The sequence below is a fragment of the Chiloscyllium plagiosum genome, unplaced genomic scaffold, assembly GCF_037043375.1.
Source record: "Chiloscyllium plagiosum isolate Xiang-an unplaced genomic scaffold, Cpla_swu_hap1 HiC_scaffold_20, whole genome shotgun sequence".
Lineage (NCBI taxonomy): Eukaryota > Metazoa > Chordata > Chondrichthyes > Orectolobiformes > Hemiscylliidae > Chiloscyllium > Chiloscyllium plagiosum.
The window spans coordinates 70,262,604-70,287,264 of NW_028270158.1; the positions used below are offsets into that span (position 1 = coordinate 70,262,604).

Below are 24,661 nucleotides of genomic sequence, written 5' to 3' on the forward strand. Positions count from 1 at the left end.
TTTTATACCTTGTGAACAGCTATTGCCCAAACACTGATCCTGCTGCCGCCCATCAATCCTTCAGTCCAGAGAAAAACAGTATTCTTTCGTATCTCCATTCCCCAATGTTTAATCCATGTGGTATATATTCCACCCCTACCTACCCATGGACCCTAACATTCCCCATTCACCTGTATTCAAACATGTCAAGCGTCTTCTAAAAATACAAATAGTCCACTCCCATTGGTTCTAAACTGTTGATGTCACAACGGATAATCGCCACAAACAGGTTTATCAAAAAGCATTTCCCTTTCCTGAATCTAGGCCGAATGTACCAAGTCATATCATTATTCTCCAAGTATCTAGTTGAGAAACGTTCCTTATAAAACATTCCATTTTTTTTTTCTCACAGCTGACATCAAGCTATTTAGTTTTGTGTTTTCCCACTCCATCCTGTTTTAAATATTTAGGTTTACAATAGTTGTTTTCCAGTCTGAAGCATCCTTTCCAGAATCTAACTAGCTTTGAAGAATAATCAGTAATTCTTTCATTAGCTCTGTTCTCATCTCAATCACTCTGGGATGTAACTCATCAGATGCGGCAACTTATGAAACTTCATTTCAATTAGATGTTCAATGACATACTCTTCATTAATTCTGATTTCCTGCAGTTTCCCATTTTTACCAATCACTCTGTTCCCTAATATATCTGCAAGTTAGTGTTCTGTACCTTCGCCTGTGGAGATGGAACCAATGCATTCCTCTCAGCAGGCAGGTGGTTTCTGACCGCTTATGAATACATTGGAGGATTGCACTTCAGAGATGGTGGATATATTACCCACCGCTGCCTGCAAAGTACCTGAATCAATCCAGTTTAATTCATTGTGAGTGTCAGCACAGTCCTGTCCCTGGTGTGGGACTGCAGGTTATCCTGAAGGAGGGGATGCAGCTCAGGGACCACCTCAATTTTGAGACAAGCTGGTTTTACACTTTACACCTGAATGGGTGCAGCTGAGACAAATGTTCCTGGAAATCTCAGAGAGCATAGTACAGTGCCCTGCTCCTCCCTGTTCACACAGCTTCCCTTCTTTGTAGTCTCAGCTCCATTTGTTTACCATGGACCCAGAAACACTATAAATGCAGTATTCAGAGTGGGGTCCCCAGATCCTCGGGCTCCCTGAATGAACCCAGTAACTGACATCACAATTCTGAGAACACCATCCACAGAGCCTCCACTGACTTTCTAGATGACAGCAGCAAGTCAATTCCCCACACCCATAGTGCATCCATTCAGTATTGAAAATGCCTCGGTTTCCTCAGTTTCTCTTCCTGGCTGAGAAAGCTGTTTCATCTCCACACAGTCGCACAGTAACAGTTCCTCTCTCCAAAGAAGCAGTTGACAATGGAACATTACGTTTTTCTATATCTCAGCGACTATAAGTATTGCTGATGGAGTTGATCACCACACTCAGAGATGAGAGATAGAGGAACAAAACTCACGGTAAGCAGGGACATTCCGTAATAAATATGATATTCAGGAATATGTGAAAAGGGGAAATGTTCGAATAGCTTCCCATTCTGTTTTCCTTCCAGTCCATCATCAGCAATCGTTTTGCTTGTTTTTCCTTTCTCTCTCTCTCTCTCTCTCTTTCTCTCTCTCTTGCTGGACATCATCCACTCAACACAAACCTCCCGCTCAGCCTTCCAACCATCCCTGATATAATAATATTATTTCTCAGTTGCATTCAGTTTTGATAGGTTCACTGAACTAGAAACGCTATTTGTGTTTCTTCCGACAGACTGCCATACCTGCTGAGATTCTCCAACATTCTTTCAGACGGTGGAGAATTTTATTTCAGAACTCCAGCATCTGCATTTCCTTGGTTACTTCAACTTTAATGTTGTTTCTCGGGATGCCAGCATCACTGGCAAGGGCAGTATTTGTTGTCCAATCTAACTGCCCTTACCACGCGGCCATTTGTCAAGGTAATATGGAGGCAACCATATTGTTGTGGATCTGTGGTGACACTTAGTTCAGACAGGGCAAAAATGTTAGGTTTCTTTACCAAAGGTTATCAATAAAAAAGGAAAATAAACCCTGATGGTTTATGGTTGCCATGAGTGAAATTAGGTTTCATTCCATTTTTTGTCATTGGAATTTAAATTTAGTCATCAGCAGTGGTAGGATTTCAGACAATGGTTTTTGAGTCATAACCCGTGCCTCTGAATTACACAGTAATTGACATTATTAAGAGTCCCTGTTGTGAAATAAATGTAGAGACAAGAAGAAGTTTGTGGTCAAACCATTTGTAACTGGTAGAGAGGTCAGAAGAGAACTGGAGCCATAAAATCTGTCGTTAACGAAGGAGTAGATGATGGCGAATTCAGCAGCAGAACTCAGGCAGAGCTGGAGATTGGGGATCAGCAGGTGGGTGTCAGCAGGTTTGATCACAGAGAGAATATGGAGACATAAAACAGTTCACGGTAAAAAGGGACTCAAGGTTCTGAACAGTCCTTCTCAGTTGTTTATGAGTAAGTAGCTTGGAAATGCATGAGAAGGAAGTGGCGTTTGTGACTGAAAGTTTATGTATTTGTTAAATATAGTCAACCAGAATAGCAATAACATGCAGCATCATTTATAGAATTGACAGAGATAGACTTACCAGGAACACCAATAATAGCGAGGATGGGATAGTACCCAGCTTGAATAATCATCAATACAGCTCGTATCCGCAACTCTAACCATGGCCAACCCTGAGAAATCCAATAAAGACCCCAGGATAAACTCCTGTTCATTGTTAGAACATTCCAGTCTAATGTTCTCAGATTCTGATCCATTGTTGGAACATTCCAGTCTAATGTTCTCAGATTCTGATCCATTGTTGGAACATTCCAGTCTAATGTTCTCAAATTCAAATCCACTGTTGGAACATTCTAATGTTCTCAGATTCTGATTTCTCTCTTTCTCTGTAGCTGCTGATCCCAATATTGTTGAGGTTGACTCTGCCCCAAATACTATGGCATAACAAGTTGAAAGAAGTCCCTAATTATGGAAGAGGGAAATTCTCCAGTGACCCAGTTAGGTCCAGGAAGACTGATATTAATCACAATCACTGAACAAACAGCTCCAGTTAACCCAATTCACGGCAACTCTGATGTATCACAATAATACTTGGTGTGGGTGAAATTTTGATATCGCTGATTATTGGTCTAATGGCACATCTCCAGTTCTAAACATAGAGGTGAGGGAAAGAGATCATTCTTTCTCTGCACAAGCTCGATGATTCTGCTGTGTTTTAGCAGTGTAGGAATTGCTGGACTCCCGAGACTGTCTGTGTCTGATCACCAGGCCTGCTACATCTTTTCGTTTTATTTATTTATGTTTAACTTTGACTTTTGTCTGTCCAGCATTTAACGGCTTAGGTGGGTTTAGGCATTTTTGAGAGACACCTACAGAGCCATAGACGAGCCATTCCTTGTGTTCTTGCAGCCACGGCCTGGTCCTGTGGAGTGATAGTCAAACTCTCACAGAACCAGGATTCTTAGTTTTACCTTTCGCCAGTTATTGCTGGGTTCTCAGCAGCGTTGGAAGGCAGGAAATCTCTCCCGGGTGCTGCACACTCTCTCTGTGATTTCTCTCGGAACTGTCTTTTGATGTTCTTTCCTTCTGGATTGGAGAACTGCATGTGAGATAATCTGTTTCCTGCATTTGCTTTTTGACATTTGTGTGCTTATTGGATGATACCATATTGGAGAAATTACTGTATCGCTGTTAAATAAAGTATTATTCTGTAAGTTTTCCAACAGAATTAAGTTATTGAAAGTTCCCCTTCCTTTTGTTGTCATTTATCAACAGTATTCAAATAAATAGTGTTTTGATAAATGTTGAATATTTTGACCAAGTAAATTCTATCTGAAACACATCACCTCACATTTACCAGCGGAATGGGCCGAGCTGGAGGAGCGATAATCATGTCAGGAATTATATCGGATACTGAATCCACCTCTCAGACCCAGCCTGGCTACGTATTAGCCCAGATAAGATACCTGCTCAGCATGAAGCACTGCGTAGACAAGGCTAGTGTACTGCTCAGCAATCCATCCAGGATCGAACACTGTTTAGAACTCACCAGTTCACTACTTATCTGTCCAACAGTGCACTGATCTAGAAATTTGGACTCGATAATCTTTTCAGCACAGGGCGCTGTGCCGAACACACAAAGGCATTTTTCTATACACACGGACTGGATATCTGTGCAGCATGGGGAGCTGTGCAGTGAATAGCAGTGAATTTAACCATTAATCTGGAGCACTTATTTCCCAGCATACACAGCTGTGTACACCAATCACTGCATTGCTGAGTAACACTGTATCAGATCACTGCCCAGTGTGGGGAAACTTGCAGCTCATGTTGGAAGTGACAGGATGTGCAGCTCCCTCCATTTACAACTCTATATCTACAGTGTGGCAGGACACAGGGGTGCTGTGGAAGTGAAACTCACTGCCAGAGAGAGATGGCAGGGGAATCAGTTTAAATACCAACAAATGGGAGGAGCTTGGTTAAAAAGCGAGGGGGAGATTGAGACAGAATTTCAGAGAAGGATCTGGTAGTAGGTTTAAAAATTGCGAAATGAAAACATTTCAATAGCATCTCGCAATACAGACCACTGTTTCCAGGAATGATGGGTGAGAAGGATATTGGTGTAAGTTAATATGATGGAGAGTTTTGGATAAGCATTCGTCCTGTAGCTTTGTAACTGGTAGTAGGATCAGCAGAGTCTTCGACTCATTGCGCTGAATCGAACAATAAGTTCACTCAGTGCCATTTTAATTGTCTGTGACAGAAGGAATGTCTGCATGAGGCAGAGCTAGTTTCCTGGTGTTATCATATCGAACTCACCTCATTTCCGATCCACCCCACCCCATGATGTCCCTCTCATTCAATACCAGCCTGATTCTCCGACACATCACGGCTGGAGGTATACACCATCACCCGGGTATCCCTGGATATTCAGTGATCCCTGGCACTGCTTCCATCTTTAAAAAGCACACGGTTGAGCTTTCTCAGTTTGGAGCTGCCCTGCATAGTTTACCCGAGCATGGCAAATAAGGGCGAATTACACCACAGCTTGTCGACAGGGGCACGGAGGTCCTGGCGAATGGTGTAGTACAGAGGGGGACCATTCTCTTCCCAGAGGGAGCCGCACCACCAGACCCATCGAGCATGGTCTGAGCACACCACCCAGCTCAGTGCAGTATCTGCGGTCCGAAGAAAAATCCAGCAATACAGGAAAAGCATCAATAACCCTCCCCGCTCTGTCAGGATAAGGGTCACCAGATTCTCTCCACTCTCTCACTCTCACTGTATGTCTGTTAGCGCCTTCTCCAGAATAAGGCTCCATCACTCTCACCTTCTCTCTCTCTCACTTATGCAATACCCCCACATGGTTATAAAATGCTCTTATGAGTGCTGTTTCTAGAATTCTCTGGATGATGTCGTTTGTACAATGTTCCAGAAAATTTTCAAATTAATTCAAATTTATTCTCCAAATTCATCCTCCAGTATGTAACCCATCAGAGGAAGGAGCAGAGTTTTACTTTTTAAAAAATCACTCAGGATGAAAGTGCCTCATGAGGCCATTCAGCCTCTCAAACATGCTCCACAATTCAGACAATGGGAGCACCTAAACACTTGAATACTCACTCTCTTCGCGAAGACAGGCGTCACATTGGAGTTTCGCTAGTTTCACTGGAACACTCCTGTAATCCCGAGAGTTATGGAATATTTCACACAGTGCCACCAGTCACTCTGTAACCATTTCTATTAAAACAAGCAATGAATTGCTGATGAGTTGTTTACCCCTGGTCTTTTGTGTTTGAGAAAAGCCTTGTTTGTTTTGTTAGAGACAATGCCAAACTTTAATCTGACTACAATTTTGTTTATAATGTTGAAACTCTTTGTGCCTTCCCCTGTGAAAACGATGTAAAATACTGTTTTAAATTCTCTGCCTGCTCCCTGAAACCAGTTGCCCAATCACATCCTCCAGGTGTCCAACATATTCTTTCCTGCCTTTCTTCTAAGGGTTACACACACATCGTGAACGTTTTTTATTCGATATGGGAAAACTCTTGCGGTTAGTTTCTTTTCATATTTCTTGCCAGTTTTGGAATACTTTTCTTTGTATTTTGTTTTGTACAGTCTGCTTCTGGTTCCAAAAGTAAACTTCTCAAATGTGGCCGACGTTAGAGGTCCCGAATCTGAATTCTTCAGTTTGTGATTGATGAGTATCCTTCACAGTCTTTGTGCATCATGGGTGGTTCATCTTCACATCTTCATATCATCTTCTTTTTGGCCAGGGCCAATCATTACTGAGCGTTATTAAGCAGTACCTGCTTAAATGTACCCCCCCCCGCCATACACACACACACATCTGCTGACCTTCACCTATGTCTATTTTCACACTCCGTATTTGACCAGATATATGACATAAATCTGTATTTGAAATGACTGGCTCTTTTCAATCATTCAGAGGGAACCTACGTGTGTGGCTGAACACATGATCAGCTGAGGGTGACTCCATTCTCCCAGTTTCCCTGCCTCTGTCATTTCTGTTCGATGATGCCACATTCCCTTGGGAAGCTTCCTGCAAGTCATCCTTTTCTCTCAAACGAGAAATTCCCTCGCTCTGATGGACTGAGCTTTCAGCTGTGACTGTCCCGTCTCCCTCTCTTTTGCCCTCACTCCGTCCCCTCCCTCACAGAATAGTGATAGATCTCCCTTCGTCCTCACTTCCTACTGCACTACACTCTGCATTCGCAGAATCATCCTCCACCGCTTCCACCACCTCCAACAGGACAGCACCATCAAACACATCTTCCCCTCCTGTCCAATGTCAGTATTTCACAGGGACCACTCCTTCTTTGGCACGCTCCATTACCCCGAACACTTCCCAACATCCCCCATGGCCCCTTCCCATGCAAATGCAGAAGCTGCAACATTTGCCCAATTATCTCTTCCCTCCTCACTGTCCAAGGCCCCAAACATTGCTTCCAGGTGAAGCAGCATTTCACTTGTACACTTCCAATCCAGTCTCCAGTCATTGCTGCTCATAATGCAGTTTCCTTTACATTAGTGAGCCAAACAGAATCTGTTTTGAGGAACATCCGCACTCTGTCTGTCAGAATGACCCTGACCTTCCCATTTCAATAACCTACATTGCTCTCAAGATAATGAGAATTCTTTGAGGAGGTAACGACGGGTTGGACCAGAGAGAGTTACCTATCTGAAATTCCAGAAGGCCTCTGATATGGTACCGCACAGGAGGCTGCAGAGTAAGATAAGGACCCATGGTGTCAGAGGCCAAGTACTAGCGTGGATAAAAGGTTGGCTCTGTGGCAGGATGCAGAGAGAGGATAAAATTGTCCATCTCAGGACGGCGGCCAGTGACTAGCAGTGTTCCACAACACTCAGTGTTGGGACCACAACATTTCACTTTATAGGTTAATGATCTGAGTGGTGGGACAGAAGGCATTCTGGTTAAGTTTGCAGATGATGCAAAGATAGGTGGAGGGGCATGTAGTATTGAGGAGGCAGGGAGCCTGCAGAAAGATTTTGACAGTTTAGGAGAGTGGGAAAAGGGGTAGCAGATGGAATACAATGTGGGAGAGTGTGAGGTCAGGCACTTTGGTATGAAGAATACAGGGATGGACTATTTACTAAATGCGGGAAAAAAAAAATCAGAAATCTGAGTAACAAAGGGACTTGGGATTCCAAGCCCAGGATTCGCCTTAGATAAACTTGCAGGTTGAGTCAGTAGTTAAGAAGGTAAATACAATGTTGTCATTCCTCTCGAGAGGAGTAGGATATACTGGTGGGGATTCTGAGGCTTTCTAAGGCTCTGGTCAGACCACATTTCCAGTATTTTGCGCCTCATACCTCAGAAAGGATGTATTAGCCTCGGTGTGTGTCATGGGAAGGTTCACAAGAAATGAAAAGCTGAACACATGAGGAATATTGGAAGACTCTGGGTTTATACTCGATGGAGATTAGAAGGATGAGGGGGTGTCCAATTGAAACTTACAGAATACTGAATGACCTGGATACAGACAAAATTGGGAGGACGTTTGCACTTGCAGGAGGACACAGGCTTAGAGCAAAGGGAAAACCCATTATAACGGAGATAAGATGAAACGTCTTTAGCCAGAGAGTCATGAAATTGTGGAATTCCTTACCACAGAAGCCTGTGGAAACCAGATCATTTGGCACCAGCGATATGGCCAGGAACGGGACTGAGGATCTGAAAAGTGACTACAGAGAGTTAGTTTGGAAGCTGAAGAGCAGGACAAGTAGAGGAGTGCTTTTAGGTTTGTTACCTGTGCCACGAGCTAGTGAGATGAGGAACAGTCAGCGAATGCAGCTTTACACGTAGCTGCGAGGCTGGTGCAGGAGGGAGAGCTTCAGATACCTAGACCATTGGGATACCTTTTGGGTAAGGTGGGACCTGTACATGAAGGACAGGTTGTACCTAAACTGGAGGGGCACAAATGTCCTGTTTGGGAGGTTTGCTCGTGTGATTCAGACGGGTTTAAACTAGTTTGGCAGGGGGGAGGAATAAGACCACATGTCTGAGAGGGGGTGAGTTGCAGCCAGGATAGTGACAGGATATATTGAATCTATCAGGAATGTTTCTCACGTGATGAAACAAAGGGATCGGTTAGAGTGAGTCTGCTTTAATGCAAGGAATGTCCGAAATAAGAGTGACAAACTTAGAGCATGGATCAGTGGGGCAACGATGTCAAGGCCATAACAGAGACGTAGGGTTCACAGGGACAGGGATGGTTGCTTGATGTTCCAGGGTTTAGAACGTTTCAAAATGTTTTGGGGCAGCACGGTGGCACAATGGTTAGCACTCCTACCTCACTGCTCCAGAGACCTGGGTTCAATTCCCACGTCAAGAGGTGAGGCCATACTGGATTTGGTTCTGGGTAATGAACCAGGCCAGGTGTTAGAATTAGAGGTAGGTGAGCACTTTGGGGACAGTGACCACAATTCGGTGACCTTTACTCTAGTGATGGAGAGGGATAAGTGTGCACTACAGGGCAAGAGTTATAGATGGGGGCAGGGAAATTATGATGCTGTGAGGCATGACTTAGGATGTGTGGCCTGGAAAAGTAAGCTTCAAGGCAAGGGTGTAATTGATATGTGGAGCTTGTTCAAGGAGCAACTATTGAGTGTCCTTGATAAGTATGTGCCCGTCAGGCAGGGAGGAAAGGGTCGTGTGAGGGAGCCGTGGTTTAATAAGGAATTGGAATCCCTTGTTAAATGGAAGAGGGCGGCCTATGTAAAGATGAGGCGTGAAGGTTCAATTGGGGCGATTGAGAGTTATAAGGTAGCCAGGAAGGACCTGAAGAGAGAGCTAAGAGCAGCAAGGAGGGGTCATGAAAGGTCCTTAGTTGGTAGGATTAGGGAAAACCCTAAGGCTTTCTATAGGTATGTCAGGAATAAAAGAATGACTAGGGTAGGAATAGGTCCAGTCAAGGATAGTAGTGGGAAGTTGCGTGTGGAGGCTGAAGAGATTGGGGAGACACTGAATGAATACTTTTCGTCAGTATTCAATCAGGAACAGGACATTGTTGTCAATGTGAGTACTGAGTCACAATTAAGTAGAATGGATGGCTTTGAGGTATGTAGAGAAGAGGTGTTGGAAATTCTGGAAAGGGTGAAAATAGATAAGTCCCCTGGGCCTGATGGCATTTATCCTAGGATTCTCTGGGAAGAAAGGGAGGAGATTGCAGAGCCATTGGCCTTGATTTTTATGTCCTCGTTGTCTACAGGAGTAGTGCCAGAAGATTGGAGGCTAGCAAATGTGGTTCCCTTGTTCAAGAAGGGGAGTAGGGATAACCCTAGTAACTATAGGCCGGTGAGTCTCACTTCTGTTGTGGGCAAAGTCTTAGAGAGAATTGTAAGGGATAGGATTTATGCACATCTGGATAGGAATAATGTGATCAAGGATAGTCAGCATGGTTTTGTGAAGGGCAGGTCGTGCCTCACAAACCTTATTGAATTCTTTGAGAAGGTGACTAAGGAGGTGGACGAGGGGAAAGCAGTAGATGTGATGTATATGGATTTTAGTAAGGCATTTGATAAGGTTCCCCATGGTAGACTACTGCAAAAAATACGGAGGTATGGCATTGAGGGTGAGTTGGAGGTTTGGATTAGGAGTTGGCTGGCTGGAAGAAGACAGAGGGTAGTAGTTGATGGCAAAGGTTCATCTTGGAGTGCCGTCACTAGCGGTGTTCCGCAAGGATCTGTTTTGGGACCATTGCTGTTTGTCATTTTTATAAATGACCTGGAGGAGGGGTTAGAAAGTTGGGTGAGCAAGTTTGCGGATGATACAAAAGTCGGAGGAGTTGTAGACAGTGAGGAAGGATGTGGCACGTTACAGCGGGATATAGATAAGCTGCAGAACTGGGCAGAAAGGTGGCAAATGGAGTTCAATGTAGCTAAGTGTGAGGTGATTCACTTTGGTAAGAGTAATAAAAAGATGGGGTACTGGGCTAACGGTCGGATACTTGGTAGTGTGGATGAGCAGAGGGATCTTGGTGTCCATGTACACAAATCTTTGAAAGTTGCCACCCAGGTAAATAGTGCGGTGAAGAAGGCATATGGCGTACTGGCTTTTATTGGTAGAGGAATTGAGTTCCGGAGTACTGAGGTCATGTTGCAGTTGTATAAGACTCTGGTGCGGCCGCATCTGGAGTATTGTGTGCAGTTTTGGTCGCCATACTATAGGAAGGATGTGGAGGCACTGGAACGGGTGCAGAGGAGGTTTACCAGGATGTTGCCTGGTATGGTAGAAAGATCGTATGAGGAAAGGCTGAGGCACTTGGGGTTGTTTTCATTGGAGAAAAGAAGGTTTAGGGGTGACTTGATAGAGGTGTATAAGATGATTAGGGGTTTAGATAGGGTCGACAGTGAGAATCTTTTTCCTCGTATGGAGTCAGCTATTACAAGGGGGCATAGCTTTAAATTAAGGGGGGGTAGGTATAGGACAGATGTTAGGGGTAGGTTCTTTACTCAGCGAGTCGTGAGTTCATGGAATGCCCTGCCAGTAGCAGTGGTGGACTCTCCCTCATTATGGGCATTTAAGCAGGCATTGGATAGGCATATGGAGGATAGTGGGCTAGTGTAGGTTAGGTGGGCTTGAATCGGCGCAACATCGAGGGCCGAAGGGCCTGTACTGCGCTGTATTCTTCTATGTTCTATGTTCTATGTCAAGGAACTAACTGTGCGGAATTTGCAAATTTTCCCCTTGGGTTTCCTCCGGGTGCTCCGGTTTCCTCCCATGATCCAAAGATGTGCAGATTAGGTGAATTGGCCATGCTAAATTGCCCGTAGTGTTAGTTGAAGGGGGAAATGTAGGGGAATGGTTCTGGGTGGGTTGCTCTATGGAGGGTTGATGTGGACTTGTTGGGCCGAAGGGCCTGTTTGCACACTGTAAGTAATGTAATCTTATCTAAAAAAGAACAGGGTGGGTGGAAACTGAGGAGGGGGTGTAGAATTGCTAATCAGAGAGTGCGTCACAGCTACAGAAATGAAGGTTGTTGAGGAAGGTTTGACTACTGAGTCAGTATGGGTGGAAATTAGGAACAGCAAGGGAATAGTCACCACATTTAGGGATTTTCTACAGACCGCCTAATACCAGTAGAGAGATTGAAGATCCCATAGGCGGGCAGATTCTGGAAAAATGCAAAAGTAGCAGGATTATAGTTATGGGTGATTTCAACTTTTCCAATATCGACTGGAACCTCCTAAGCGCAGATGGTGTGGATGAAGCCGTTTTTGTCAGGAGTGTTCAAGATGGTTTCCTTGCTCAGTATGTAGACAGACCGTCGAGGGGAGTGGCTATTTTGGATTTGGTGCTCGGCAAAGAGCCAAGACAGGTGTCAGAACTCACGGTGGGAGAGCACTTTGGTGAAAGTGATCACAACTGCCTCACATGTAGCATAGTCTGGGAGAGAGAAAGGAGCTGTTTCCGTGGGAAGATATTTAACTGGGGAAAAGGAAATTATGATGCTATCAGACAGGAGTTGGGAAGTACAGACTGGGTGCAATTGTTCCACAGAAAGGGCACAGCAGACATGTGGAGACTGTTTAAGGAGCAGTTGTTGCGAGTGATACACAAATTTGTTCCTCTGAGACAGGTAAGAAGTTGTAAGATTAAGGAACCTTGGATGACGAGAACAGAGGAACGTCTCTAAAAAGGAAGCAGGCAGCTTACGTAAGATGGAGGAAGCAAGGATCTACCACAGCTTTAGAGGATTACAGGCTTGCTAGAAAGGAGCTCAGAAATGGACTCAGGTGAGCCATGATGGGGCACGAAAAAGGCTTGGCAAGAAGGATTAGAGAGAATCCAAAATGCATTTTTCTCATACGTGAGGAATAAGAGAATAAGGAGTAGGTAGGGCTGATTAGGATTAGCATAGGGAATTTATGCATGGAGTCTGAGCAGATGAAGTTGATGTGCTAGAAATTTAGGAAAACATTAATATGGATACGTCCCCAGGGCCAGACCAGATTTATCCTAGACTGCCGAGTCGGAGGGGCGGAGCTAAAGGCCGCGACCTCCGAAAGTACCGCTCAATCGGCCGTAGATCAGGTCCGGACTCTCGAGCAGCGAGTCCGGACCTTGGAAAATCATATTGACGACCTCGATAATCGAGGTCGCCGAAAAAATATTCGTTTGCTGGGCCTTCCCGAACGGGAAGAGGAAGGCCAGCTTACAGCGTTCCTGGAGCAGTGGGGGATATAAGGGTAAGATTAGATTAGATTAGATTACATTACAATGTGGAAACAGGCCCTTCGGCCCAACAAGTCCACACCGACCCGCCGAAGCGAAACCCACCCATACCCCTACATTTACCCCTTACCTAACACTATGGGCAATTTAGCATGGCCAATTCACCTGGCCCTGCACATCTTTGGACTGTGGGAGGAAACCGGAGCACCCGGAGGAAACCCACACAGACACGGGGAGAACGTGCAAACTCCACACAGTCTGTCGCCTGAGGCGGGAATTGAACCCGGGTTTCTGGCGCTGTGAGGCAGCAGTGCTAACCACTGTGCCACTGTGCCGGTAAGGGTATATATAAAAGCTGGGGGGTTTGGTTAATGTTGGTGGGGGGAGGTGGTTACCTTATTCAATTTTACCTCTGTCTCTAGGAGCGGTGTTGTTTTCCCCTTGTTATTTTGTATTATTATATTTAATTATTATTTGTTGAGGTGGTAATTTTATAGTTATATGTTTATATATGGTATTAACATTACCAAATATACCCCGGTGTTGGTATGGTTGGGGGCAGGGTGCTCACTGTTAACTCTAGCTTTGTATTATATTTGAATTCTCCTCATTTTATTGAGGAGTGCCTGGGTCAAGGGTGGGGCATTGGTTGGGAAAGGATATGAGGGACTTTTGGAGAGGAAGTGACGCCCCCTGGGAACAAGGGGGAAAGTCTCCACTTAGATACGTTTTATATTTTTTTTTATTTAGAAATAGTTTTTTACTGTATTGTTGTGGGTGTATTAAAGAGGATTTATTTTTGTAAATTTTACATGTTCTACGCTCGGGATGTTCTGGATAGGGTTCCCCCTCCCGAGGGGTCTCGGATTGGCCCAGAGGATTATGGTTGATTAGTCGGTTAAGTGGTGCACCTGGAATGTCAAGGGGAGTAATTCGCCAGTCAACAGGAAGAAAATATTATCAAATCTTAAGAAGGAAAGAGTTGATATAGCTCTCCTACAGGAGACACACCTGTCAGATAAAGAACACTTGAAATTACGACAGGGCGGATTTGATCAGGCCTTTTTTTCTTCTTTTAGCTCAAAAGCAGGGAAGTTGTTATTCTTGTTCGGAAGAATTTCCCTTTCAAAATCCTAAAGCAGATAAAAGATGAATCTGGACGATCTATCTTGATTAAAGCCCTCCTAAATGGAGAGGAATATGGGATTTTAAATTTGTACTGCCTCCCGGCACACCCCTTTAAATTTATAACGGAAGCCTTTTCAAAATTGATGGCTTTTGATGCCCGTCATATAATTATAGAGGGAGACTTTAATTGTATTATGGATCCGGAAATAGATAGGATTCCCAAGAGTACTGCAGGAGTATCTCCCAGATCTAGACAATTGATGGATCTGAACAAAGAATTAGGATTAGTAGATGTATGGAGATGTCTTCATCCACAGGGTAGAGATTTTTATTTCTCCTCTAATCCACATAAATGTCATACCAGAATTGATATGTTTTTTGCCCCGTCGATTTTTTTAAATTCCATATCATCCTGTAAAATAGGTAATATAACAATTTCTGACCACGCTGCTGTATATATGGAAACTAAGGCGAGGAACAATGGGACATCCCCTCGGCATTGGCGTATGGACCCCTTCCTAATGAAAGATAGTAAATTTGTAAAGTACTTCTCTCAGGAATTTAAAACTTTTTTAGAAATTAATTCAGGTACAGCTAGCAACCCGTCAATGATGTGGGAGACCATCAAAGCTTACATGCGAGGCTTGATCACCTCCTACTCAGCGACCCAGAAGAAATTAAAGGGAGAACAACAGCGTTTGCTTGAAGCCCGCTTAAAAGCGGCTGAAACAGCATACACTGATAGACCTTCTATTATTAAATTGCAAAGGATTACAGCTCTTAGGACAGCTCTAAACACTACGCTTATTCAAACGGCTAAGAGGGAAATATTATTTGCAAAGCAAAGGTTATATGAATATGGCGACAAACCGGGTAGATACTTAGCATTTCTTGCAAAGAAAAAAAAGGCCCCTCAGACTATTACGTCTATCAAGGAAAGTACGGGTATTTTGACTCATGATCACAAAAAGATTAATGCGATCTTTAGAGAATTTTATTCTGAGTTATATAAATCACAGGATTGTGAAGATAGGACGAAGAGGATGCAGTCATTTTTTTAAAAATTGACTTTTCCAGGCCTAACTCCGGAACAAGTATCGGTCCTAAATGCTCCTCTTACACCCCAAGAAATAGTTGATGCAATTAGGCACCTTCAAAATGGTAAGGAGCCGGGCCCAGATGGTTTTCAAGCTGAATTCTATAAAGAATTTACAGAAATACTGGCTGGTCCACTTATGTATAACTATGCATATAGTCAGGGCTGTCTCCCGCCTTCGCTGAAAGAGGCAAATATCTCTCTTATCCTTAAAAAAGGAAAGGACCCAGAAGATTGTACATCATACTGACCAATATCCTTGCTAACTGTAGATTTTAAAATCCTCTCTAAAACGTTAGCACGGAGACTAGAAAGGATACTGCCACATATTATAAAGGAGGATCAGACGGGGTTTATTAAGGGCCGTAGATCATCCAATCATGTTAGAAGGGCTCTGAATATGATTCAAGCTTGTCATCAGGGAAAGATACCAGGAATAGTGGTTTCATTAGACGCGGAAAAGGCATTTGATAGGGTCGAATGGTCATATTTGTTTTACACATTGGAGAGGTTTGGCGTTGGACAGGTGTTTACCAAATGGGTCTCAACATTGTATAGTGATCCCAAAGCAGTTGTGGTTACCAATGGATTAGGTTCGGATAGCTTCAGTGTGGGTAGGGGCTGCCGTCAGGGATGTCCCCTCTCGCCATTGTTATTCACGCTAATAATTGAACCACTAGCAGAAGCTATACGAGCTGATCCAATATAGTGGCCCCAAGGATTGGTACAGGTAAACATGAAATTATCCTTTATGCAGATGATGTTCTTCTATTCCTCAGTAACCCTTTGATGTCCATACCTCGCGTAATCCAAGTTATTAATACATTTAGTGCATTTTCAGGCTATAAAATTAATTTTTCAAAATCGGAGGCTATGCCAATGGGTGGCCTTGCTATGATACCCCGCTTAGCGGACGGATCCCTTTTTCCCTTTCGCTGGTCCCTGGAGGGCTTCTTATATTTAGGCACTTTTATTACTCCAGTATTTGGTCAGTTGTATAAGGCTAATTTTGTGTATTTATTGGAAAGGATAAGGCAGGACCTCCAGCGATGGGGAGACCTACCAATTTCCTGGTTGGGTAGAATAGCATTAATTAAAATTAATGTCCTGCCCCGTCTCCTATACCCTATGAGAATTCTTCCGGTGATGCTGCCGTGGACGGCTTTATGTAAATTATATGGCTGGCTGAGTTCCTTTATCTGGAACCATAGGCGGGCCCTCATTAAGCTGAAGAAGCTACAGCTTCCACAGGCAAGGGGTGGATTGGACTCCCCAGACTTTAGGAAATATCAGTTAAGTTCCCTATTAAGTTACATAGCTGATTGGGTCTTGTCTGATCCCCAACCAATCTGGTTGGACATCGAGGCTTCTCAAGTAAAATACCCACTTATTAACCTTTTATTGTCAGACAAGAGGAAAATCATTACAGATCACTGTAAAAACCCTATAATACTAAATACAATCAAGGCTTGGAATATAATGCGGCAAAATGAGGGCAATTCACATAAAACATCCCCCTATGCACCGATAGTGGGAGCATGGGGATTCCAACCGGGGTTTACAGATGCCACTTTTAAACTCTGGAGATCCAGGGGTATCTCATGACTAAGGGATCTATTTAAAGATGGGGTCCTGATGTCTTTCAAACAGCTGCGTCAGAAATTCAGATTACCCAATGGAGACCTCTTTCGATACTTCCAAATTCGAGATTATATACAGAAGAAGACTACATTATTAGATAGTCTTTATAAATCCGATAGAGAATGTAGTGTCCTACGACCAGTGGGGGTATCTTCCGTTAGTACTATTTATCATTTACTACATGATGAAGTATCGGGAGATATGGATAATCTGCTTAAAACATGGGATCAGGATCTAGGACTAGAAATCTCCACAAAAACGTGGAATGATATCTGGGAAAATGCTAGAAGAATTACTATTTGTAACAGAACCCAGGCTATCCAGCTGAAGATACTTCATAGGGCCCATATAGCACCGGTTCGATTGGCAAAATTTAAGGCAGGAGCATCTCCAATGTGTGCTAAATGCAAAATAGAGGTGGGCACTCTTGTACATTGCCTATGGACCTGTCATAAGATCCGTAGATATTGGACTAAAGTAGCAAGTACCCTGACAGAAATTTTAGGAACGGAAATTAAAGTGGACCCTGTATCTCTCCTCTTGGGCTTTTCGAACTTTCCCTCCCTGGACACGTACGGGAAGAGACTATTTTCTATTCTTTCTTTCTGTGCAAGGAAAAATATTTTGGTGAACTGGGCGGCTGAGGGCCCCCCTGGATTTTCAAATTGGCACAGACTAATTATGGAATGTATTCCCCTTGACTTCCTTACAAATATGGTGCACCGAAAGACCGAATTATTTTATAAAATATGGCAGCCCTTTTTGAATTACATAAATACAGATATTTCGGCTATCCTAACAAGGACTTTTATTTAATTGAGATTACAAACCTGGCTGGTCCGCGGCCCCTCGGGGGAGGAATCCCGCACGAATACAGGTTTTATTATATCTGATGCTAACACATCCCAAGCATGTAAGAGACTTAAATATACACTCTGGTTAGTTGTAGGTTAGATTAGTAGATAGTTGAGTTTTGTTTGTTTTTTTTTCTTTTTTTTCTCTTTTCGGTTTTTTTTGTTGTTTTGTTTTTTTTTTGTTAAATTTTGGCTATTGTATATTTGAGCTAATTGGATATCAATGTTTATATCTGAGAGTTTTGTTTATTTTTGTAAACTTGTAAAAATGTTAAATTTCTAATAAAAATATCTATAAAAAAAAGATATTTTATAGGGTTCCCTATTCATAAAGTCAGGAAGTATTGGATACAGAGAGATTTGGTTATCTGGATTCAGAATTGGCTGGCTGGCAGAAGGCACACAGTGGTTATAGATGGAGAGTATTCTGCTTGGAGGACAATATGAGAGGGATCCCACAGGGTTGTGTTCTTGGGCCTCTGCTCTTTGTAGTTTTTATAAATGACTTGGATGAGGAGGTTATGGGGTGGGTTAGTAAATTTACTGATGACACAAAGGTTGGAGGTGACGTTGATAGTATGGAGTGCCACTGTAGGCTGCAGCGTGACATAGACAGGATGCAGAGCTGGGCTGAGAAATGACAGAATAGATTCAACCTGGATAAGTGAAAAGTGATGCATTTTGGAAGGTCAAATTCGAATCCTGAATATCGCATTAAAGACAGGATTCTTGGCAGTGTAGAGAAACAGACGGATCTGGGTGCGCATGGATCCCTCAAACTTGCCACCCAAATGGATAGGGGTCAAGAAAGCATATGGTGTTTTGGCTTTCATTAATTGGGGGATCGACTTTAAGAGCCGTGAGGTTTTGCTGCAGCTCTACAGGTCCCTGGTGAGACCACACTTGGAATATTGTGTCCAGCTGTGGACGCCTTAATATAGGAAAGATACACAGGCTTTGGAGGGGGTGCAAAGAAGGTTTACCAGGATGCAGCCTGGATTGGAGGGCTTGCTTTATGATGAAAGGTTGAACGAGCTTGAACCTTTCTGTCTGGCGACAAGGAAGAGAGAGGAGAGCTGATCGAGGTGTACAAAATAATGAGAGGAACAGATAGAGTCAATACCCAGCGACTTTTTTCCCAGGGAAGGATTGACTAATACGAGAAGTCATAGTTTGAAGTTATGAGGAGGAAGGTAAAAGGGAGACATCAGAGGTAGGTTCTTTACGCAGAGAGTTGTGAATACATTGAATGCGCTGCCAGCTCTGGTGGTGGAAACATAGTCATTGGGGACATGTAAGCGACTATTGGACATGCACATGGATAGCAGTGAGTTGAGGGGTGCATTGGTTAAATTACTACATTTTACAATAGGATTAAATCTTGGGAAAACATCGTGGGCCAAAGGGCCTGTCCTGAGCTGTACTGTTTTATGTTCTATGTTCTATTTAGTATATTTAAAACAGACACAGATAAGTTTTCATTGACAAGGGGATCAAAGGTTACTGAGAGGAAGCAGGAAAATGGAGTTGAAAATCTGTCAGTCGTGATCAAATGGCGGAGCAGAGTTGATGTTCCGAATGGCTTCATTTCTGTTCGTATAGATTTGTGGCATTATAACATTTCGGTTCTGGATAGCACGGTGGCACAGTGGTTTGCACTGCTGCATCACAACATCAGGGAACTGGGTTCGATTTCCTCTGGGTGTTCTAGTTTCCTGCCACAGTTCAAAGTTGTGCAGGTTAGGTGAACTGGCCATGCTGAATTGCTGATTGAGTTCAGGGATGTTGATGTTAGGTGCAATAGTCAAGGGTCTATGTATAGTATTAGGGTAGAGAATGGGATTGGTTCGTATACTCTTTGGAGAATCAGTATAAACCTGTTGGGCTGAAGGGCCTGTTTCCTCACTGTAGCGATTCTAAGAAAATGCAGGTTGTTGCAATGTTCCAGTGAAGCACAACCCAAGCTCGAGTAACACCTCACTTTACACTTTGTTACGTTACGGTCTGTAGGAGTTAATATTCAATTCCGTAAATTCACAGCCTGAATCCATTATGGTTGTTCTCCATTTTCCGTCCACTCTCCCTCCTGGGCTCCCTAAGTTCGTGTCTTGTTTATGATGCATTCAACAGAGAAAATCAACTTGTAACATTTACACATTAATGTCTGTGTCTCTTTCACCACAATTTAAAGCCCATTTGTCTTTCACACTGGGCTTCCAAACACTCTTTCCTACGTCTGCCAAGATACTAAAACACTCACTTTCCAATCCTTTACACGTCTGAAGAAGATTTACACTGGACTTGAAACATTAACATTGTTTCTCTATCTCTGCAGATGTTGCCAGACCCACTGAATTCCTTCAAAAATGAAAAGTTACAGAATATATTTTCAATATAGCTTACTCGGTGCTTGGAGGAACAGTCACAGAACCCGAAAGATTGCCTCTGTTTTCACTCCACAGATGCTGTCAGACCTGTCAGTGTCTTCAGCAATTTCTGTTTTTGAACAAGTTTCAAACATGTGTGTCAAAGTTGCTCACATGCCCTGTCCAACATGGAGCGCCATACACCGGGAAGTGAATGATAACGCAAGGTATACAAATTCATTTGTTCTGAAACTACATAAGGCTGTCATCACCTACACTACAGAGCTCTTAAACGTGGTCATGGAGAGAAGCAGAGGGAAACACATTCGCTTTAAACAGAAGATGGCATTACTGGAAGGGAAAATATTCAGGTGAAAACGTTAAATGCTTTTGAGGAATGTGACAAATTGGAGGCAAGGCATCATGAAGATATCCTAACAGGATGAGAATTTTTAAAAATGGAAGTGTTCCCACATCATAAACCGGGATAGGGCACTGTGTACAGGGGAGAAGGGTGACCGGGTCCCCGTGCGAATTGAGGACAGGCAGCAGAATTGTATTGCAGATATTGCAGTTCAAACTGGGCATTCATGTGATGCTGCAAATCATAGCAGCTGTAGCAGCAGCAGCAGCAGAATTATATTCAACCACAATATAATCTCTCAGTCTACCATTACCATGAAGCTGATCTCCGGTTCAGTGATGAGTGTGGGTGAACCTGCCACGGTCAGGACCGTGTGTACCTAAACCTGATGGCAACCCATTCAAGCTACCGCACTTACTGCTTACATTAACAAACAGCAGAACTAACATCTGATAGAGAGGGAGCAATGACCCCAAGGCTGTGACCATTTCTTTTAAAACCAGCTATGAATTACTGCTGGCCTGTCGACTCTTACTGTTATCTGTTCGAAAAATCCTTGTTCCTTTTGTTAGAGACGGTTCAAGAACTTCCCTCCTATTACCATTTTATTTGCATCATTGAAATACTTACTGTCCCTTCCCCTGTGAGGAATGATGTAAAACATGGGTGTAAATTATCTGTCTGCTCCCTGTAGCCAATTCTTCAGTCACACCCTCCAATTATCCTCAGTATACTTTCCTGACTTAATTTCACCAAAGGTCACACACTCATCTTGAACTTTTTTTATATGCTCGGAAAAGCTCGTGCTGCTTGTTTTTGTATTTCTTGCCAATTAAATACATTATGTCTTTTCTCCCCTTTTCCTCGCTTTCTAGATTGATACGGTCATATCGTGCACAAACAGACCCTTTGGTCCAACCTGTCCATGCTGGCCAGGTTTTCCAAAATAAACTAGTCCCATCTGATTGCATTTTGTCCATATGCCTCTAAACTTTTCCCATTCGTATGTTTGTCCCAATGAGTGTTAAATGTTGTAGCTGTACTTGCATCGCCCACTCTTCCTTTAACAGCTCATTCCCTATACACACATGTGTGAAAACATTGACCCTTCATCCATTTCAAGTCTTCCCTCTTTCACCTTAAACCTATGCCTTCTATGGTTGAACTCCCCATCCCGTGGGAAAGACCTTGGCTGGTCACTGTATTCAACCTCTCATGATTTTATAAACTTCTACAATGTCACCACTCAACCTCCTACACGCTATCTGACACTAATTTTACGAACAAGCATATAAAGATAATCACTGCAAATTTGAAACAGTATTCAAATGACAGGTAAATAACACTCAGCCCAAGCTTCATACTGTGATTTGTTCTTCTACATGTTACAGTACTAAGGCAGCAGGAAACTTTTATGAGTACCAATAAGAGGTCATACACCTGAATTACTTTGTCCAAATCGTGTGATGATCTCTACAGTGAAAGCGCATCTCTGGCCTGAACCATAAAAGAACGGGAATTCTTGTACCACACGGTCAGCGTCGACCTTTAGCAGAGTGAGATGAAGGCTGAGTATACTTTTTGAAATTTGGATCACAGTGTGAATTCAGTGCAAAGGGGGAGAGATGTTTTCAATAAGGTTTACTCCAAGAAGGAATCTTTCCGGGTGAGATGTGAGTGGGAGGTGTGAAGCAGCATGACTGGAGAGGCCGAGACACACTGAGACCAGAGGCAAAATGACAGCACAAAACGCAGCTTGGTGCTACTGCAGAGTAGGTAGACTTGACCAAAGAGTTTCAGGTGAAGTGGGTAGGGACCATAACGTGAGAAAATTTACTCTGCAATTGGAGAGGGAGAACCTGGAATCGGAAAGGGGAGAAAAGTAGGGAAGAGGATGAAGCAGCATTGGCAGGGTTTTCTGGGGATGGTGGTGGTGGTGGTAAATCAGGAAGCACAGCTGAAGTCCATGCCTATCATCTGCTTATGGTCCCTGAAATAAACATTATAAATCTCCACTAATGCTCATCAATAGTATCCTTGAGAGCTTTAGACCATGGGTGGTTCACCTTCTTATCGAGTTCTTCTTTTTGAACAGAAACAATAATTACTGAGCGGTTTGGGGTATCTGCTTGAATGTCTGCTCACGTATACTCACTGACCTTCTTCTGGGTCTATATTCACATTCCGCTTCAGATCAGATGTGAGGCAGAAATCCTTCATTCAGATGCTTGGTTCTTTTCAATCATTCAGGGGGAGCTTCTGCATGTGGCTGAACACATGATCGGGGAGGCTGAATCCATTTCTAAGTTTCTCCATGTCTGTTGTTTCTGTTTGATGATGTCACATTCCTGTGAGCTGCGTCTGAATGACCTCTTTTTCCTTCAAACCAGAAATCCCCAAACTTTTGTGGACAGGGCATTCAGCTGTGACTGTCTCATCTCCCACGGTTTTGCCCTCACTCCATCCCCTCCATCCCAGAACAATGATAGATCTCCATTTGTCCGCACTGCCTCCTGAACTAGAATCCACATTCACATAATCAACTTATGCCATTTTCACCATCTCCAGCAGGACAGCACCATCAAACACATCTTCCCCTCCCACCCACTGTATTTCACAGGGATCATTCCCTCTGTGTCACCCTCCATCACCCTGAACACTTCCCCACTTCACCATGACATCTTCCCATGCAATTGCAGAAGCTGCAACACTTGCTCATTTACCTCTTCACTCCTCACTATCCAAGGCCCCAAACATATCTTCCAGGTGAAGCAGCATTTCACTTGTAAACTTTCAATCTGGTCTCCTATCATTGCTGCTCACAATGCAGTCTCTCTATAGTGGCGAGACCAAACAGAGATTGCTTTGTGGAACACTCCCACTCTGTCTGTAGAAATAACCCTGACCTTCTCATTGCTTCCCATTTCAATAACCTACCTTGCTCTCATGCTAACATTTTGGCCCTGGGCTGCTGCAATGTTCCAAGGAAGCACAACCCAAGCTCGAGTAACACCTCACTTTACACTTTAGTACGTTACATCCTGTAAGAGGTAATGTACAATTTCATAACTTCACAGTCTGACCCCATTATAACTGTTCTCCAGTTTCCGTACATTCTCCCTCCTGGCCTCCCTATGCCCTTGTGTGGTTGCATCTTCTTTATATTTCACTCAATAGAGAGAACCCTTTTTCCCCATTCATAGCGTAATTTAAAGCTATTTCACATGATCTTCTCGTTCACCACTACTAAAAGCATGTTTGTCTTTTGCCACACCCTCTTTTACCCGTCAACCCACTCCTCACATCTTTCAAGGGATTATAAAGCTCATTTTCCAATCCTTTTCATTTCTGAATAAGTGTCATACGGGATTTGAAACGCTAACTCTGTTTCTCTGTCTCTGCAGATGATGCCAAACCTGTTGAGTTTCCCTAGAAATGAATATGCTCAGAACAAGACTTCAATTAAACAAATAACTATGGATCCTGGAAATGAAAATGCAAAAATTGCTGGAGAAAATGGGAGATGTGTAGAAGGGTAACTGGCCCTGAAAGATTAATTCTGCTTTCACTGCACAAGATGCTGCCAGACCTGCTGAGTTTCGACAGCAATTTTTGTTTTTAAACAAGTTGCATAGACGTGTGTTAAAGATGTTCAAACGCCCTGTCTAACACGGAACGCCGTGCACTGGGAGGTGACCGATAATGCAAGGTGCACAAATTACTTGATCTGAAACTGCATAAGCTCTTAAGCATGGTCAGTGAGAGAAACAGAGGGGAACATATTCACATCAAGCACAGAAATGGCATGAGGGAATGGAAAATATTCAGATACATATGTTAAGGGATTTGAGTAAAGTAACAAATTGGAGGCATGACATCAGGGAGAGACCCACAGCAGAATAAGAATAGTAAAATTGAAGTGTTACCACATCAGAAACCAGGTTAAGACAGTGAGTACAGGACTGATGGGTGAATGGGTCTTGGTGTGAACTGGGGGATAGTCATTAGAATTGAATTGAACATATTGGAACTCAAAGTGGGCATTCATGTGGTGCGGTACAATCACAACAGCAACAGAACTGTACTCAATTACACTCTGTAACATTTTCCCCAGGATAATCACTCAGCCTGCCATTACCATCAAGCCGACTTTTGGTTCAGCGAGGAGTGTGAGTGTCAGAACCATATGTACCTAAACCTGATGACAATCCATTAAAGCTCCAACACTTGACTGGTTACATTCGAAACAGCAGGACTAACATCTGAGACAGAGGGCGAAATGATCTCAAGACTAACAGATCAGATCGAAGTTCTGCAGCGCTACCAGATCCAGACATAAATGTCGATGGAATATTAAACAACTCACTGGAGGAGAGGACTCCATAAACATCGCCATCCTAAATCACGGTACAGCCCTAAACATCAGTGTAAAAG

General features: G+C 43.3%; 1 protein-coding gene across 4 annotated transcripts in view; it reads right to left on the bottom strand.

Annotated features, from left to right (window-relative positions):
• The window catches only part of LOC148146656 (putative G protein-coupled receptor 139), a 216,243-nt gene that overhangs the window by 53,305 nt on the left and 138,277 nt on the right, over positions 1–24,661 (bottom strand). The window contains exon 1 of one of the 4 annotated variants that reach the window (XM_087998104.1): positions 2,642–3,370. The exons of the other annotated variants lie outside the window; for them this stretch is intronic. Coding sequence (XP_087854230.1) covers positions 2,642–2,858 — 217 coding nt within the window. The 5' untranslated portion in view covers positions 2,859–3,370. Of the gene's footprint in view, positions 1–2,641; positions 3,371–24,661 lie in introns of those variants that run through there. 4 annotated transcript variants of the gene reach the window in all.